Here is an 18,540-nt window from a genome sequence, read left to right as displayed (position 1 = left end):
TATATAAATTGTGTTCATTTCTCAACAATAAAAAAACAGCAAAACAAAGTTTTACTCAAATTACTGAGTATCACAAAGTTCGTCACTTGGTTTTTTACAACTTGGCAACTGACCCTTCTTCTTTTAAAGTGTGGACTCGATTATTTTGCTCCATGAAATACATTGGCCCCCCACTGATGTTATCTATTTTAACACAATAAATCCATCAATAAATGGGCATATTATTTTGTGATAGAAAATATTCCTTAGAATAACCAAGCAGAAACAGAGCTGTAGCTCCTCCCTATTTATTTAAAAAGTTGGACTTCAAGATGCTTGCTGCTTTACTAGTGGCTGAAATTAACACCATATGCAAATATTGATTTCCTTTATAAGGAAAGTTCTGGGACACACAAGGGGTCCTTACATAATGCAGCCTTAGGCGCAACAGAACCTCATGATCTCATGGCCTCATACAAACATTTTTGGGGCCTCATACAAACATTTTTGGATTCTCAGAGTTCGGGGCACGTACTATTCACCAACCAATTCTTGGACTTCAGTCTGAGAATAAAGAATATTATTTTAATAGGATATACAAGAGCTGCTTTATTTCTGAGTCAAACTTGGCATTAATCACCTCTATCTACAAATTGCTTCATGAAGAATGCTTTGTTTATTGCAAAATCACCAGTGGTAGACTCTACAGACTCACACACTGAGCAAAATTTTCTTGTTCTAAGTCTATTCTTTATTCTTATGTCTAAGAATTGGTTGTTGAATACAGGCCCTGGTAAGGAACCGTGAGTCAATGTTCATAAAAAAGTGGAGGAAAATGAAAACTAGACAGGATATTTAATTGGTTTGCAGGCTGAAAGTCAGAATTTCCTAGCAGAGAACAGTGCTTCAATGTACATCAAGAAGGTGGAGGCTCGTATCAACGAGGAGGCAGAGAGGGCCACACACTACCTGGACAAGTCCACCGAGGAGAGGATAGTGAAGGTCCTAGAGGAGGAGCTCATCAGCAAACACATGAAGACCATCGTAGAGGTAGGCATGCATGGTCTTGGTTTTCTAGGGTGGCATATAGCAGTTGAACTGTTCTTCTGTCTGTCTGTCCGTCCGTCCGAAAACTTTAACATTTGCCATAACTTTTGCAATATTAAAGATAGCAACTTGATATTTGGCGTGCATGTGTATCTCATAAAGCTGCACATTTTGAGTGGTGAAAGGTCAAGGTTATCCTTTAAGGTCAAAAGTAAAAAAATACAATCCAAGGGAAGTAATAACCTTTAAAAGGGAGATAATTTCTAAACCTGCTAAATGATATATTGAAATTTTATTTAAAAGCGGCGCAATAGGGGGTATTGTGTTTCTGACAAACACATCTCTTGTTTAAACCTTATTATATAAGCTTTATTAAATCGAAAGACATAAGGCTTTTTGAAATGCTCTTGAGTCGTTCTGCTGGGTAGAATCAATACTTATTGTCTGTCATTGTTTGTTTTTTTCTTTTTAAGAGTGTGGTGAGTGAGTCCCCATTATGATCGGAAATAATATTGCAAACTTGAAATTTTTGTTTATGCACATCTAATTAATAAGTTTAACATGTTTTTATTGTTTTTTGTTTTACATCATTAAGATTAGTTTTAAAAGTAGTTTAAGTCGGCTGAAACTTATATAAAATCAAAATTATATTGTTATTATATTTGAATCACTTTGGACAACTGTCTGTCAGCCCATCGTTTGACACAAACTTGTCTGAAGGAGTTTTCTTGCACTTTTAAACAAACCCTCTGTTATGAAGTGAAGGAGGTGGGTTAAAGTGGAATCACAATGGAGGTCTGTCAATTTTTCTGTCTGTCTGTCTGAAGACACAAACATGTCTGATGGTGTTCACTCATGAACAATTTTTAACTAACAGTATTCAAACTTGCAGACATTTTTTCCATATGCATAAATGTTGTGCATGAGCAAAACTATTTTGGCAAATTCTAGTTGGTCTTATCTTAACTTTCATTGCTTTGTTAAAGAAGTTCATGTTTGTATTTAAGTGGAGTTAAGTTGGTAAGGCAGGCATGTGCAGAAGTTTTATTTTGTATTGTTTTTTAGGAGCTGTAAAAAGTTGTCTATGCTTAGATATTTTACTTCAGTGTAAAGATTCCAGAGCTGTTAAGTCTTCTGTTGATGAAGAAACCCATCTTTTGATCATGCACGAGTTAATGTTATTAAATAAATAAACACAAATGAACTATTTTGGCAATTAGTGGTTGTTTTAATCGTTCAATCGCATAGACTTTAATGTAATCCAGGTTCTTTTTATATTGAAAGTTGTTGTTTCATTTTTTGTCTTGTTTTTTGTACCCAGATATTTTGATGTATTCTTACAGATGGAAAACTCTGGTGTTGTACATATGCTCAAAAACAACAAAACAGATGGTGGGTAACCTTTTCTAACTTGATTGTATTCCAATCTCAAACTCATCAAAGAAAACAATTTTTAAACAAATTGCTTACAAATTGCTTATATAAATGTTGATGATTTTAAAGGACTAATTGTTTACAATGGCTGACATTTTAAAACATGTAAAATATGTTTCCAAAACCAACTTTTCAGTGGAACTTCTTTGAATTACATTTTAATAATGAAACATATAGAGAATACTAGGTTAGCGTTGAATACAGAGAAGTTTATGTTGCGAGGCTTAGAACGCCGGGAGCGCGAGCCTTGGCGAGCGCTTTCAGTGTTCGAGTCGAGCAACATAAACTTCTCTGTATTCAACACTAATCCTAGTATTGTATTTATCCCATTTGATTTTTTCATTTAACATAAATAGATGTTAGCAATAATTTTAATTCATTCTAAAAAGCGCTTAAAATCTAACGAATGTAACCATATAGAATGTATTTGTTCTGGTACGCAAAATAGTCTTACAAAATTTCACACAAAAACCGAAAAACGATAACAAATATCACCACATGCCTCGATTCAATTTTACGCAGCATGCAAATTGTAACACAGTACAACCTTCAAAAGAAGATTTTACTTCAATATAATTCATATTTTTTTTCAAAGAAAATGATTAAAATCTAATATGGTGGCGATTGCTCCTGGCAAAATGATGTCGATGTCAACATACATGTAGATTTACACAATTTCGTTCTAAACATAAATTATATAAAAAAAAATATACTCACCTTATTTTTTCATGGCCGCTGCAGATTTTGATGGCGTCTAGATCTAGCATTCACATCCTGTAGTTTGTGACCCAACACAAGATAATCCCTCATAATGCAAACTTTGAAACACTTGACATGACTTGTTGCGAACGGGTTATTCTTACTGAATAGACTTTCTTTGATAAAATAACAAATACAAAGTTGATTCATCAAAGAAAATACCCTTACTTTACCTTAAATCCAAAAGCAAAACCAATTGAATAGACTACTGAACCAAAATACACACCCATCAATATGTTCTTCACACACAACTTGAAAATGATAAATTTCACATCCAAATAGGCATGCACATTCTGAACATCAATAACACGAATAAGCTAGATCTACATGTAGATCTAAATCCTTCGTCTCACCGGTTCCATCCGAGGTAAGTAGTCCATAGAATATGCACTTCTTTATAATTACATCCAGGATAAATTTACACGAAAAAAATGCGCGTCTTCAATGTTTTATTCCAAGACATCGCATACTAGTTTTGTGTACACCAAAAGATGACATCACATATTTTTGGAAAATGACGCAATAAGTATGTCATTTTATGACGCCATCAATCAGCTGATTCATTATACGGTTGGCGAAAAATTATGTCCTTAGACAAAATTTAAAGATTGAAGGTCGTATAATTTTAAAGCTAAGGTTTTCTGGACTCTAGAGATTTGTTATGAAAAATCATTCAGTGAAAGAACAAAAAGTAGTCCGTGCACGCGACAGGTATATTCAACAAGGTGGGATACAGGCTAGTTTATTCCATGAGGTGTTATACCGTCAATGTCGGTATAAAAATTGGATAAAATTTAATACATGCATGATTTGAAATACTAAACTGATTCAACATCTGAAAAGGCTTTGCAAAATGTAACAACCAATGTGTATTTCTAATATACACGTCTGAAATTCGGGTCACAGTTTCCAATGTTTAAAGTAAAGTCTCTTGCCCCCCCATGCTGCAGATCTACAGTGCATGTACAAGCTGCTGAAGCGAGTGGACAATGGCCTGAAGACCATGTGTGGCTGTATCAGCGGTTACCTGAGGGAGCAGGGCAAGGCTCTGGTGGCAGAGGAGGGGGAGGACTCCAAGAATGCTATCACCTATGTTCAGGTGAGTGGGGCTTCCACCTATGTTCAGGTGAGTGGGGCTTCCACCTATGTACAGGTGAGTGGGGGCTTCCACCTATGTACAGGTGAGTGGGGGCTTCCACGTATCTACAGGTCAGTGAGGGTTATCACCTATGTACAGGTGAGTGTTGGCTTCCACGTATCTACAGGTCAGTGAGGGTTATCACATATCTACAGGTGAGTGGGGTTTTGGTAATGTAAGATATGGCTCAAATGTAAGTATAATTTTTAAACTGTTTGCGTTTTGGCTTTGGACCCTTGCAATCCAATGATTAACGTCTCAACCATTATCCATCAAGACCAGAAGTTAATCATGGTACTGTCTTTCTTTCCTCTCTTTCTTGGGTCATTTGGCATTTTAATTGTGTGCAATAATCTGAGATTGAATTTGGAGTTTTTTTATGTGGAATAAAAATGGAATCATTGCTCTGTATCTGATCTTGACAAAAATAGCTAAAAAAATGAATGATTTTTTACAGCCTGTAACAAAATTATTTAAAAATACATTTACTTAAAAATACATAAATATCATTGAATATTTCAATACTTAACACAATATATACCATTTCTTCATATCTACTTATTCATGAAACAGATTTATGCATTTTGTACTAATGTTTATTATAATGCTTTGAACATTTGCTGTTATTTTGTTTGTTTCTTTTCAGAATTTGTTGGACTTGAAAGACAGATTCGATCACTTCCTCCATGAATCATTTAGTAATGAAAATTTATTTAAAAAGACAATATCAAGTGACTTTGAACACTTTATAAACCTGAACTCCAAGTCGCCAGAATACCTGTCACTGTTTATAGATGATAAGTTGAAAAAAGGAGTGAAAGGGGTGAGTAATTATTGCTGTGTGGTGCTTTTAAAAATGTTATCAATGCTTCAGCTGTAAAACCTGTCTGTCTGTCATTGTATGTGTCTGTCGGTCTGTCATTGTATGTGTGTTTCTGTCCCAAACCTTTAGCCTTGGTCATAACTTTTGCAATATTGATGATAGCAACTGGATATTTGGCATGCATGTGTATCTCATGGAGCTGCACATTTTGAGTAGTGAAAGGTCAAGGTCATCCTTCAAGGTCAAAGGTCAAATATATGGCGTCACCTGGCGCACTATGAGGCATTGTGTTTCACAAACACAGCTCTTGTTTTTTTTGTGATGCTGCTTCAGTGAAGCAGCTCGTCTTAAGTTTTCATACCATGAAAAAACTCTTCACAATGGCAACCTATGTAAAAGACCGAGCCAGTCCGATTGAGTAAGCTAAATTTTCTCAATCAGCAGGGCTCAACATTAACCGAAAAACCAACTTGCCCTGACGGGCAATTTTAAAATCTTAAAATCTTTAAAGGTTTTTAAATCTACTTGCCCTGAACGTACAGCCGCTTGCCTAAACATTAAATATCACATTAACTGTAAACCTCATATTTTTTAATAAAGATCAAAATGATACAGCACAAAACCTTTTTTATTTTTGAACATTTAACAAAATGATTACTGCAATTAAAGTCTAATGAAAGTCTAAATTACATGCTCTTTGTTCTTTTTTGCACTTGCCCGGGCGGACAACTAGATTATTAAATAACTTGCCCAGACCCAACTTTTACTTGCCAGGGGCAATTGGACAACAGTTAATGTTGAGCCCTGATCAGCATGCTTCACTTATTATCATTGATAAAAGTAATTTATCGAGAAGTTTGGGAAAGAAACCAGACACGAAACTGCCAGGTGGCACTTCAAGTGCCGTTACGCTGGGAAAACTCCTAATGTAGTTATCAACCAGGTTTTCCAAATGAAAAACCTGGTTATTAGATTTGCGAATGTTGGTGGGCGTGTGGGCTTAAAAAGCTTGTCCGGGCCATAACTTTGTCGTTCATTGTGAGATTTTAAAATCATTTGGCACATTTGTTCACCATCATTAGACAGTGTGTCGCGTGAAAGAATTACGTCGATATCTCCAAGGTCAAGGTCACACTTTGAGTTCAAAGGTAAAAAATGGCCATAAATAAGCTTGTCCGGGCCATAACTATGTCATTCATTGTGAGATTTTAAAATCATTTGGCACATTTGTTCACTATCATGGGACAGTTTGTTGCACGAAACAATTACGTCAATATCTCCAAGGTCAAGGTCACCACAACTAAAAATAGATTGATTCTGAAACAAAGGGGGTAAATTATAAACAATCAGTTCAGTTTGAGTTGTCTCCCTTTATCAGACTTTTTTTCACATTGAAAACCTGGTTTTGCGACAATTTTGTCCCTTGTTTTTAGATTTGATTGAGAATGCAACTCGCCTCCCAGTTTTGCTGAATGGTTCAAGTTCCACATGGGTACTACTTACCTGTACCCCCCAAAAAAAAATTGTACCCAGAATTTTTCATTCCCAATTTTTGTCGTACCCAATTTTTTTGTTTGTACCAAAAAAAAAATTTGTACCCAAATTTTTTTCGTACCCAAATTTTTTTGTTGGCATAATTTTTTTGTACCCAAAATTTTCATTCCCAAATTTTATTTTGCACCCAATTTTTTGTTACGTACCCACATACACTATTGTGGTGATGTAGATAAACTTTAATTGTTGCTATTATATCCATCCTCTTCAAAAGCATCGTCACACCAGTACTGTCAGTACTTCGATTGTTATTTATTTACTGATTTGTTTGCATATGGCGTTGTTCTGAAGAAAAGGAATATTATCAAAAGAACGTACGACTCTCATCAAAACTCTGTGAGTGGCAAATGATTTCAACATCAATTAATATGGGAATGGTCAGAAACAATTGTGGATATAAATAAGACAGTAATACAAGTTTCCCTATGGTTATGAATGATTGGCTGCCCTGGTAAGACGAAGTGTCTTCCATGTGAAAAAAAATGTGTTGAATCAGCCTGTCCTATAAATAGAGAATAATAGGTGGGTGACATGGATGGAAAATGGTTATCTTGCAAGTTGGAGAAATTTATCGTGTGAGCCGAAGGCTTAATGAGCCAGATAACCATTCTCCATCCATGTCACCAACCTATTATTCTATTAATCATTTCACATTTCTTTCTTTTTATCTTATGCTTTTTTCACCGTGTATTTACACTTTAAAAGAGTTTAACTGGAGAGTTTGTTGGGATAATTAGGTCATTTTGTAAAAAAAAATGACGTCATTTCACAGTGAAAGAGTGCTACTGACGGATATTTGAGGTCACATGGTCATCTAGCCTAATATCTTTTGGCATATTAGGTTATCTGGTTATTGGGCTGATTTAAAGGCATGTGACATGGTGAGAGTGTAATCCCTTGCAGATGACAGAGCAGGAGATAGAGACGGTACTGGACAAGTCCATGGTGCTGTTCCGGTTCCTGCAGGAAAAGGATGTGTTTGAGCGCTACTACAAGCAGCACCTGGCCCGCCGGCTCCTGCTCAACAAGTCTGTGTCCGACGACTCCGAGAAGAACATGATCTCAAAACTCAAGGTGAGCTGCCAGGAGGGAAAATATTGGGTGCTATTGTCTGGAAATGAGAGATTTATTTGTAACTTTTCGTGCATATTTATTCCGTAAAGAAGCCATTTTTATGGCCATGGCTGTTCTTTTTTTAGCACTGTTTGAATATTTTATTTATGTATTCTGTATTTCATGTGTGTTCCATGATTTAGTATGTTAGGTTGTTTTTAGCTCACCTGATTGCTCAGGTGAGCTTTTGTGACTGGTCTTTGTCCGTTGTATGTCCGTCCGTTTGTCCGCCCGTTAACATTTGCTCGTAAACACTCTAGAGGCCACATTTATTGTCCCATCTTCATGAAACTTGGTCAGAAGCTTTGTCCCAATGAAATCTCGGCCGAGTTCGAAACTGGGTTGTGCCGGGTCAAAAACTAGGTCTCTAGGTCAAAAAAAAGAGAAAAACCTTGTAAACACTGTAGAAGTCACATTTCATGCCCAATCTTCATATAACTTTGTCAAAATGTTTGTCTTAATGATATCTTGGTTGAGTTCAAAAGTGGTTCCGATCCGTTGAAAAACATGGCCGCCAGTGGGCGGGGCAGTTTTCCTTAATTGGCTATAGAGAAACCTTGTAAACACTCTAGAAGTCACAATTTTTGCCCAATCATCATGAAAGTTGGTCAAAACATTGGTTCAATTGATGTCTCGGACGAGTTCGAAAATGGTCGAGATCGGTGAAAAAACATGGCCGCCAGTGGGCAGGGCATTTTTCTCTATATGTATATTGTGGCAGTTTTCCCTATTTGGCTATAGAGAAACCTTGTAAACACTCTTGAAGTCACAATTTTTGCCCAATCATCATGAAAGTTGGTCAAAACATTGCTTTTATTGATATCTGGGGCGAGTTTGAAAATGGTCGGGATCGGTGAAAAAACATGGCCGCCAGTGGCAAGGCATTTTTCTCTATATGTATATAGTGAAAACATGTGAACACAGTAGAAGTCACATTTTTGGCCCAATTTTCATGAAATTTGCTCAGAACATTTGTTTCCTTGATATGAGAGTTGAGTTCAAAAATGGTTCCTGTCAGTTGAATAACATGGCTGTTGGGAGGGGGGGCAGTTTTCTCATTATGCCCCCCCCCCCCTTTCGAAGAAGAGGGGGTATATTGTTTTGCTTATGTCGGTCCGTCCGTCCACCAGATGATTTCCGGATGATAACTCAAGAGCGTTTATGCCAAGGATCATGAAACTTCATAGGTACATTGATCATGACTCGCAGATGACTCCTATTGATTTTCAGGTCACTAGGTCAAAGGTCATGATGATCTGAAATAGTAAAATGGTTTCTGGATGATAACTCAAGAACATTTATGCCTAGGATCATGAAACTTCATAGATACATTGATCATGTTGTGTGTTTTTCGTTTTTTATCGAGTGCACCGGGATTGTCTCCCATATGGCCATCGCCCCCAGAAAGACGTGTTAGTTGGTTACGGGGGATAGTGCAAGATACAGGAGACACCCCGTTCCAGGGGTGACCCTGGGTCTTTTAGTGCCCGGTGTATAGCACCTAGTACACTGCACCTCGGTTTAACGTCTCATGCGAAAGACGAGTTAGTAGGTTAGGTGCAGCGGGGGATCGAACCAGCGATCTCTGGATTGTGAAGCCAGTGTGTTACCACTAGACCACGGATCCGCTACTCACACATTGATCATGACTCGAAGATGACCCCTATTGATTTTCAGGTCACTAGGGCAAAGGTCAAGGTCACGGTTACCCGAAATAGTAAAAAGGTTTCCAGATGATAACTCAAGAACGCTTATGCCTAGGATCATGAAAATTCATAGGTACATTGATCATGACTCGAAGATGACCCCTATTGATTTTCAGGTCACTAGGTCAAAGGTCATGCTGACCTGAAATAGTAAAATGGTTTCTGGATGATATCTCAAGAACGCTTTAGCCTTATGCCTTGGATCATGAAATTTCAGAGGTACAATGATCATGACTCGCTGATGACCCCTATTGATTTTCACGTCACTAGGTCAAAGTTCAAGGTCATGGTGACCTGAAAAAGTAAAATGGTTTCTGGATGATAACTCAAGAACGTTAATGCCTAGGTTCATGACACTTCATAGGTATATTGATCATGACTCACAGATGACCCCTATTGATTATAAGGTCACTAGGTCAAAGGTTAAGGTCACAGTGCCAAAAAACATATTCACACAATGGCTGTCAAGGTCACGGTGACTCAACTTAGAAAAATGGTTTCCGGATGATAACTCAAGAATGCTTACACCTAGGATCATGAAACCTCATAGGTACATTGATCATGACTAGCAGATGAAAAAATGATGAAACTTGACCAGGATGTTTGTCTGGACAATATCTAGGTCAAGTTTGACATTCGGTAAAGATTGAATGAACCTACTCCTCTCAGTTGAGCGAACTAGGGCCATCTTAGCCCTCTTGTTTTTTTATCTCAGTCAAGTGTAAGTTACATCAACAAATTGTTGCAGCTCTGCTGAAATTGCTGAGAAATCTTACTTAATTTGAAAAAAGATTGTATAAATGAGCCTGGGATGCATGTGCATTAAGGGTTGTCCCAGAATAGCCTGTGCAGTTCTCACTGGCTAATCAAGCGCAAGACTTTCTGGACTTTCAATAAGAACATAATGGAAAGTGAAGTCTCTGATTGGCCTGTTAAGACTGCACAGGCTTACCTTGGTCATCACTTAATGCACATTCAGGCCCCATTTTTCAAGAGTGTGGCTCAAATATTGACTGATGTAGTGAGCGTGACATGACTATGTGTACCCTGTTATGTTTTTTCAGACGGAGTGTGGCTGTCAGTTCACATCCAAGCTGGAGGGTATGTTCAAGGACATGACGGTCTCCAACAGCTACATGGAGGAGTTCAAGGGATTCATCAATCAGGCTAATGTATGTATCTGATGGGTGAAGGGAGTAAGATGTTGCATGTTGTTGTTAGTTGTTATTTTAACTTGTATAGAGGGGGTTTGGGTGGTGGTGGAGTATATACAAGTTTTTTTGTGTTTTTTAACTCTTCTGGGTTGAACCAGCTTAAAACACTGTTATTTGACAGGCCAACATTAATTGTGCTTCAGTACTTTAAGTAAGAAATTCATTGGTTTTCTGCAGCAAGCAAAAGTATTTAACTGTTGTTATGTCATTAAGAACTCAATAAAAACATAAGTTACACATACAAATGATCTCAATCTGCATGGTTATTTATTGTTATTAAATTAAAAGTGACCTCAAGTCATTTGTAAGTTTGTTAATATGCATATGGCACAAGTGCAAAGCAGTAAATAGTTGTTTGAACCTATGTATTTGTTAAATTCTAAAAATGTTGTTTTTCTTAAATAATGTCGAAGTTATTATGCCCCCTTTTGAAGAAAAGGGGGTAAATAGTTTTCGCACTGTCTGTCTGTCACACTTTTCGTGTCCGCTCTCTAATTCAAATAGTTTTCATCTGATCTTTACCAAACTTGGTCAGAAGTTGTATCTACACAATATCTAGGTCAAGTTCGAATATGGGTCATGCTGGGTCAAAAACTCGGTCACGGGGTCATTAAGTGCATTTCAAGGATTTAGCACGGTGTTCGCTCTCTAATTGAAGTAGTTTTCATCTGATCTTTACCAAACTTGGTCAGAAGTTGTATCTAGACAATATCTAGGTCAAGTTCTAATATGGGTCATGCCGGGTCAAAATCTAGGTCACGGGGTCACTTAGTTTATTTCAAGGATTTAGCATGGTGTCCGCTCTCTAGTTGAAGTAGTTTTCATCTGATCTTTACCAAACTTGGTCAAAAGTTGTATCAAGACAATATCTAAGTCAAGTTCGAATATGGGTCATGACGGGTCAAAAGTAGGTCACGGGGTCACTTAGTGCATTTCAAGGATTTAGCATGGTGTCCGCTCTCTAATTGAAGTAGTTTTTATCAGATCTTTACCAAACTTGGTCAGAAGTTGTATCAAGACAATATCTAAGTCAAGAACAAATATGGGTCATGCCGGGTCAAAAACTAGGTCACAGGGTCACTTAGTGCATTTCAATAACTTCTATGAAAGCGTTTATTGGGGGCATTTGTCATCCTATGGAGACAGCTCTTGTTTCTATTGACATTTTAACACTGGTACCATGTGTGCTTTTTATGACCCTGTGTTGTGCTATATTTTTATATTCTGGTCATTTGACAAAAGTATCTGTCTGTTTGACAAAGCCTTGGATAAGTCACTACTAACTCTCGATCATTCTTTATCAGCTGAACCAGCATGGCGTGGACCTGACTGTGCGAGTGTTGACCACAGGTTACTGGCCCACCCAGTCCTCCACACCCAACTGCAACATACCCCAGGCACCCAGGCTGGCCTTTGAACAGTTCAGAAAGTGAGTGCCTTAACATTGTCATAGTCTCAAGTAAAAATATAAGAATAATCGCTTGCTTGGTCAAACTGCTAATTTTTCTTGACTTATATTTTTGTTATCTTAATAAAGCCAAGCCTTTAATCCCTTCTCTGGTAAATGCTGAACAGGGCTTGCTCAGATTTTTATGTTTCTTGTAAAATTGTATTTGTCTATAAGAAATAAGTAATGATTTAAGAGTTTGAGTGAGCTTGGTTGAACTGCTTAGTGTGAATACCTTAAAGGCTCTATAAAGGTGAAGATACGTAATTATTTACAGATTTTTAAATATTTTTTTCATATTTTATTTATAAAGGTTATCAAAAAACAATATATATATGCTATTCGACATAATAATAAAAAAATGAGCAATACAACTTGTTTTGAGCTCAAAATAAAGTGTCCTCCAAGTCAATTGTGTTTACAAACAATCAGTTTATTTACATCGCTGTTTACTCGCGAAAGAGAAAGTGAAAGTGACTCAGGTCACCAAAAATATAACGATGACTTTTAACGTTTTCCGGTATCACTCCCAAAGAAGGTCTCTTCTAAATGGTTAAAACGTTTGTAGTGATCTAATAAGTTACTTTCTGCTGGTAAAAAGTTGTTAAAATAGAATTAAAATTGAATTTTCTTTCGGCTATTTTTAGCATATGTCAACGCTCTGAGGCTACACATCACGTTAGTTGCAAAAATGTAAACATTTCTTCCAATTATGAAACGGGTTTATCTTCCATAATTCTTGGCAACGTTGTACCTAAGCTGTGCTATTAGAAGTTTTTATGCAAAAGTAACTGAAATCCGGTAAAAATTAGACCAGTTCATATGCATAATAATTGGATTTGTGACCTTTATAGAGCCTTTAAAGCTGAAAGGTAATGGAGATGGGTGGATTTCTGCTATCCTTGCGATTATAATATAATCAAAATGTGATAAAATGAAACGCAATATTATGTAATCACTGATACTTGGAATAAGGTTGCGTGACCTATATGAAAACCCTAAATATAAGACTAATTAAAATAAATGATTTAAATAAAACCCAATTTAACGGAAGAAGCAATTTTACTGATGTTGTGTTGGATCCCTTTGTTAAATAACTGTTGTTGATTTTAAATATTACCAATACATTTGCATCTTTGACTGCACGTACTATTGAGGAGATATGGAGATTTTTCTGAAGTTTTGGAGTAAAATCTCAATGAAAAGTGTTTAACAATAAGTATATTTTGAGATAGAATTGAGTTCCATTAATATGGATATTGTGTAAAAAACTGGAGTATATTCTATTTAACTGAATATAAGTAAAGGAAATGTAAATGTTTAATAATTAATTTTGATGGTTTGGGTTTGGTTGGAGGGCCGGTGGCAGTGTCAAAGGGGGGCTTTCTGGTAAACTAACATTTTAAATTGACAAACCTTGAGAGATCTTTTCATATAACAATGTTGCATTTAGAACTAGATTTAGATTGTATTGAGGCTGTTCAGGTGAAAAGTTTGTTAAAATAAAAAGTGTTTCTTCTCAATAACTTAATGTACTTTGCCAAAAGATGCTTATAATTTTCATAAGAATGTTTGTAATGTTGTTGTATTTTCCGTGCAGGTTTTACCTGAACAAGCACAGTGGTCGCCAGTTGACCCTGCAGCCTCAGCTGGGCTCAGCAGACCTGCACGCTCAGTTCTTCGGACTCAAAAAGGAGGACTCGAGTGACAGTGTTGGGGCCAGCTCCTCCAAGGGGCCTCGCAAGCACATCATTCAGGTGTCCACGTACCAGATGTGTGTGCTCATGCTGTTCAACAACAGGGAGAAGTGGACCTATGAGGTATGGTGTTGGTGGTGTATCATGGGCCTATCGCACATGTACCGGTATATGTATTGTTAGTCCCCTACCAGTTTCACCGGAGTGGACTTATGGTTATGTCTCTGTCGGTCCGTCACACTTTTCTGGATCCTGCGATAACTTTTAGAGTTCTTAATATTTTTTCATGAAACTTTAAACATGGATAGATGGCAATATGGACCTTATGCACGTCATTTCATTTCGTTTCTACTTCAAAAATTCTGGTTGCTATGGCAACAAATAGACTAGACATACTGCTGAAAATGGTGGTTTTTCTGGATCCTGCGATAACTTTTAAAGTTTTTAATATTTTTTCATGAAACTTGAAACATGGATAGATGGCAATATGGACATTATGCACGTCATTTCATTTCGTTCCGACGTAAAAAATTATGGTTGCTATGGCAACAAATAGACTAGACATACTGCTGAAAATGGTGGTTTTCTGGATCCTGCGATAACTTTTTCAAGTTCTTAATATTTTTTCATGTAACTTGAAACATGGATAGATGGCAATATGGAAATTATGCACGTCATTTCATTTTGTTCCGACGTCAAAATTTCTGATTGCTATGGCAACAAATAGACTAGAAATACTGCTGAAAATGGTGGTTTTCTGGATTCTGCAATAACTTTTTAAGTTCTTAGTATTTTTTCATGAAACTTGAAACATGGATAGATGGCAATATGGACATTATGCACGTCATTTCATTTTGTTCAGACATCAAAATTTCTGGTTGCTATGGCAACAAATAGACTAGAAATGCTACTGAAAATGGTGGTTTTCTGGATCCTGCAATAACTTAAAAAGTTCTTATTATTTTTTCATGAAACTTTAAACATGGATAGATGGCAATATGGACATTATGCACGTCATTTCATTTTGTTCCTAAATATAAAAAAATGGTTGCTATGGCAACAAATATATATTTTAAAAAATCTGGAATTTCTGATAATTGTGGAGCTGGGAGGGGACTTATATTGCTTGACAATAGTCTTGTTTAATGTTGATATTGCAGAGACATAGGGGACATTATGTCCCAGACTGGGCCTAGTCATCAGGCTACTCTGGGAATACTTTCTATATTTTAGTTTCCCCCATGAACCCTGAAACTTATCCCTACATTATATCATTGCCCTGCTTCAAATGTTTCAATCCTGTGTCGAACACTGGAAACACAAAACTTTGTAATAAACAGCAAAAAAAATAATTAAACAATGCACGTTTATGCCCCCGGATGGAATGATCGGGGGTAAATTGTTTTTGGCCTGTCTGTCTGTCATTCTGTCTGTCTGTCATTCTGTCCCAAAAAATTAATCTTGGTTAAAGTCAAGGTTAAAGTTTTGCAATAACTTGTGCAATATTGAAGATAGCAACTTGATATTTGGCATGCATGTGTATCTCATGGAGGTTCATTTTGAGTGGTGAAAGGTCAAGGTCATCCTTCAAGGTCAAATATATGGCTTCAAAGCGGCGTCAAAACTTTAACCTTGGTCATAACTTTTGCAATATTGAAGATAGCAACTTTATATTTGGCATGCATGTGTATCTCATGGAGCTGCACATTTTGAGTGGTGAAAGGTCAAGTTCATCTTACAAGGTCAAAGGTAAAATGTATGGCTTCAAAGCGGCGCAATAGGGAGCATTGTGTTTCTGACAAACACATTTCTTGTTCTTGCTTATTTTTTTCTGAGATACAGTAACATTTATCCTATAGTGTTTTATTTCATGAATGAAAGCGTGATGACAATTAAACATCACATTTTGTTATTCCTTTACTCCTTAGATAAAGATTTTGACCTGTTTGTAGTCCATTAGAAAATCAAAGAAATTTAAGACTTTTCTTGATATATGCAAATTTTAGAAGCTTCATTTCCAACCATAAGGTACTGATAAGCAGAAAACAGCATATAACCTAAACAGACTGCGAGTGACTCGCAGGCCCTTCTTGTGATATGCTGGTTGCATATAGCCCTTCTGGTGATATGCTGGTTGCATATAGCCCCTTCTTGTGATATGCTGGTTGCATATAGCCATTTTCACTTTGTTTCTGAGCGGTAAAGGGTTAACCTATATGTATGTGGTGTACAGGAGATCCGCAGTGAGACAGATATAACCTATATGTATGTGGTGTACAGGAGATCCGCAGTGAGACAGATATAACCTATATGTATGTGGTGAACAGGAGATCCGCAGTGAGACAGATATCCCTGAGAAGGACTTGATGCGGGCCATCCAGTCCCTGGCGGTGGGCAAACTGGCCCAGAGGATTCTGCACAAGGAACCCAAGAACAAGGAAATAGGTACAAACTATGCCTGGTATAAGGGCCTATACAAGAATGTGATTTCAAATTTAATTTATTATGAGAGGCTATCTCTGGAATTAAAATAAGTTTTCTTGGTAGTGTGTATGAATGTCAATCTAGAGTTTATGACTTCACCCCTTGGCCCTGCAGTTAAATGTGTGTGTGGATTGGTATAGCTTCCTCTGATATAAAGAGGGCAGTTATCAGTTGCGCTATAATGTCACACCTTAGTGCTTTTAGTATTTAGTACTTGTTAATCATGTATATTGGCTAAGCTTGCCCAGTAAAGTTCAAGTACTTTTATTTATAGCAAATATTTGACTGAAAAAAACAGAGTTACTAAGACTCCTGTTCTGAATTTCCATGCTTTACTTTGCTCCTGATTGACTTGTATTTTTCCATTGTTGTCATTTTCATTTAAATGGATTGAAGTCTATATTAAGCTTAGAATAAGTTATTTCTGCAATGTCCTGATACAATTTTCTGTTTACTGTTATATGTATGTCCTTTGCCTCTACTGATGCTGGAGGTGCAGAGTGATTGACCTTCTGTCCTTCTGTTTGTTGGTCCGTCAGTCTGTCCGCTGTTATCGCAAAATGACACATTTCTTTTTAAACAATAATGCATCCTACTGAACTTTGGTACTTGCATGGATGGTGTATTTAAACACTATCAGCACACCTGCATCACCTGATTATGATTAATCTACTTTTGGATTTAGACCAATGCAGAAGGTCAAAATTCTTTGTTAGCCCAAAATGGCGCATTTTATCAAACATCGATAATACTTGGTACAAAGCTTTGATACTTGCATGGATTTTATCTATGAACGCTTTTAACCCACCCACATCGGCTGACCTCATTTTGACCGTGACATTTACCTTATTTTGTTCTAAGACTTATTGAAATTGGCCAATCAATCGATTACAATAAACTTCCACACATTTTAAAAACACACCTTTTAGGGTCATAGTCTTTGTGAAACCACTATTAGCATATAAACCTGAACGAGAATCAGAGCTCCAGATAAGGGTCGTATTTTCGTAATTAGGAATTATTTTCAAGTCCGTTATGTATTTATTTAAAAATATTGTTAAATGTTTAGAAAGACATTATAGAAAAGATCTTAAACGATGTTGTATGTTCAGTTTACAACACAGTCGGAAAAGCTAAACAAAAACGCGACACGACGGGTCCAAACTTAAACAGAAAAAAAACATAAAACGAGTGGAAGGGACAAGTCCCATGGCTAATCATTGAAAAGATTGAAATGGAGATCGTTTTAATTGTGAAATATGTAAAAATTCATATAAGGCATGCAATCTAAGCACAGTTTGGGCATATGAAGGTATTTGAAAAATAAAATTGTATAATACTGAAAAGACACTGTTGAACTCGTATAAATAAAGTTGCTTGAATGTTTATTTTGATTTTTTTGCATGAAAATAACCATTATTATTTATTTTTAGGTCATTTAGAAAAATTAAGAATTATTTTTCAAAACTTAGTAGTAATGTTAAGAATAAAATTTCAGAGTTAAGAATTCTTTTTGAAAATCTGGTAGTAATTTAAGAATTTCACAAAACCTTATCTGGAGCTCTGTAGAATGTAAGGTTGTATAAAAAAGGCCTTTATATGTGGTAGTCATACTGTTTAGAAAGTACCATTTAACCTCTTTTTTTCAAAATTATTGCTAATTAACCTTAAGAAAGAACAATCATGTGGGGTTTTTTGTAATTGTTTCAGAACCGAGTCATTTTTTCACAGTAAACGATCAGTTCACATCCAAGCTGTTCAGAGTGAAGATCCAAACAGGTAATGAAATATAAAAAAAGTGGTTGTTATTACAAACTTTCATAGCAGAATGTTGATGTCCACATGTTATCTAACTTGTAATTTTGGCTGTCATACAATTTTCACTATATTTAAAAAAATAAGCATGGCATTTAAAAGCAAATCATTTCGCTCAGATAGCATTGTTAAGCAAATTCTTCATGTTATATACATTAAAATATTTTATATGTAATATGGCTCCAGGTGGATTTATTTTCCTTTAAAGGTAAATTGTTTAACTGAAGAATGTTATTTTTCAGAGTTTTGTCATCTAAATAATTTAATGAAAACAGTTCCAGGTAATTGGTCGGTGGCTGTTGTTGCAAGTGATTATGTTCCTTTGTCTGG

The 18,540-nt window shown here is 36.4% G+C and overlaps 1 protein-coding gene across 1 annotated transcript in view; it reads left to right on the top strand.

The window, feature by feature from the left end:
- LOC127834124 (cullin-3-like) overlaps nucleotides 1-18,540 on the top strand; it is a 36,334-nt gene that overhangs the window by 13,691 nt on the left and 4,103 nt on the right. The window contains exons 6-15 of the mRNA XM_052359744.1: nucleotides 850-1,029; nucleotides 2,370-2,418; nucleotides 4,170-4,318; nucleotides 5,004-5,180; nucleotides 7,638-7,808; nucleotides 10,618-10,725; nucleotides 12,072-12,196; nucleotides 13,815-14,034; nucleotides 16,239-16,356; nucleotides 18,106-18,174. Coding sequence (XP_052215704.1) covers nucleotides 850-1,029; nucleotides 2,370-2,418; nucleotides 4,170-4,318; nucleotides 5,004-5,180; nucleotides 7,638-7,808; nucleotides 10,618-10,725; nucleotides 12,072-12,196; nucleotides 13,815-14,034; nucleotides 16,239-16,356; nucleotides 18,106-18,174 — 1,366 coding nt within the window. The remainder of the gene's footprint in view (nucleotides 1-849; nucleotides 1,030-2,369; nucleotides 2,419-4,169; nucleotides 4,319-5,003; nucleotides 5,181-7,637; nucleotides 7,809-10,617; nucleotides 10,726-12,071; nucleotides 12,197-13,814; nucleotides 14,035-16,238; nucleotides 16,357-18,105; nucleotides 18,175-18,540) is intronic.

The sequence above is a fragment of the Dreissena polymorpha genome, chromosome 6, assembly GCF_020536995.1.
Source record: "Dreissena polymorpha isolate Duluth1 chromosome 6, UMN_Dpol_1.0, whole genome shotgun sequence".
NCBI classification, from domain to species: domain Eukaryota; kingdom Metazoa; phylum Mollusca; class Bivalvia; order Myida; family Dreissenidae; genus Dreissena; species Dreissena polymorpha.
The sequence above is the reverse complement of the archived record's forward strand: the minus strand, read 5'-3'. Positions and strand labels throughout refer to the sequence as shown.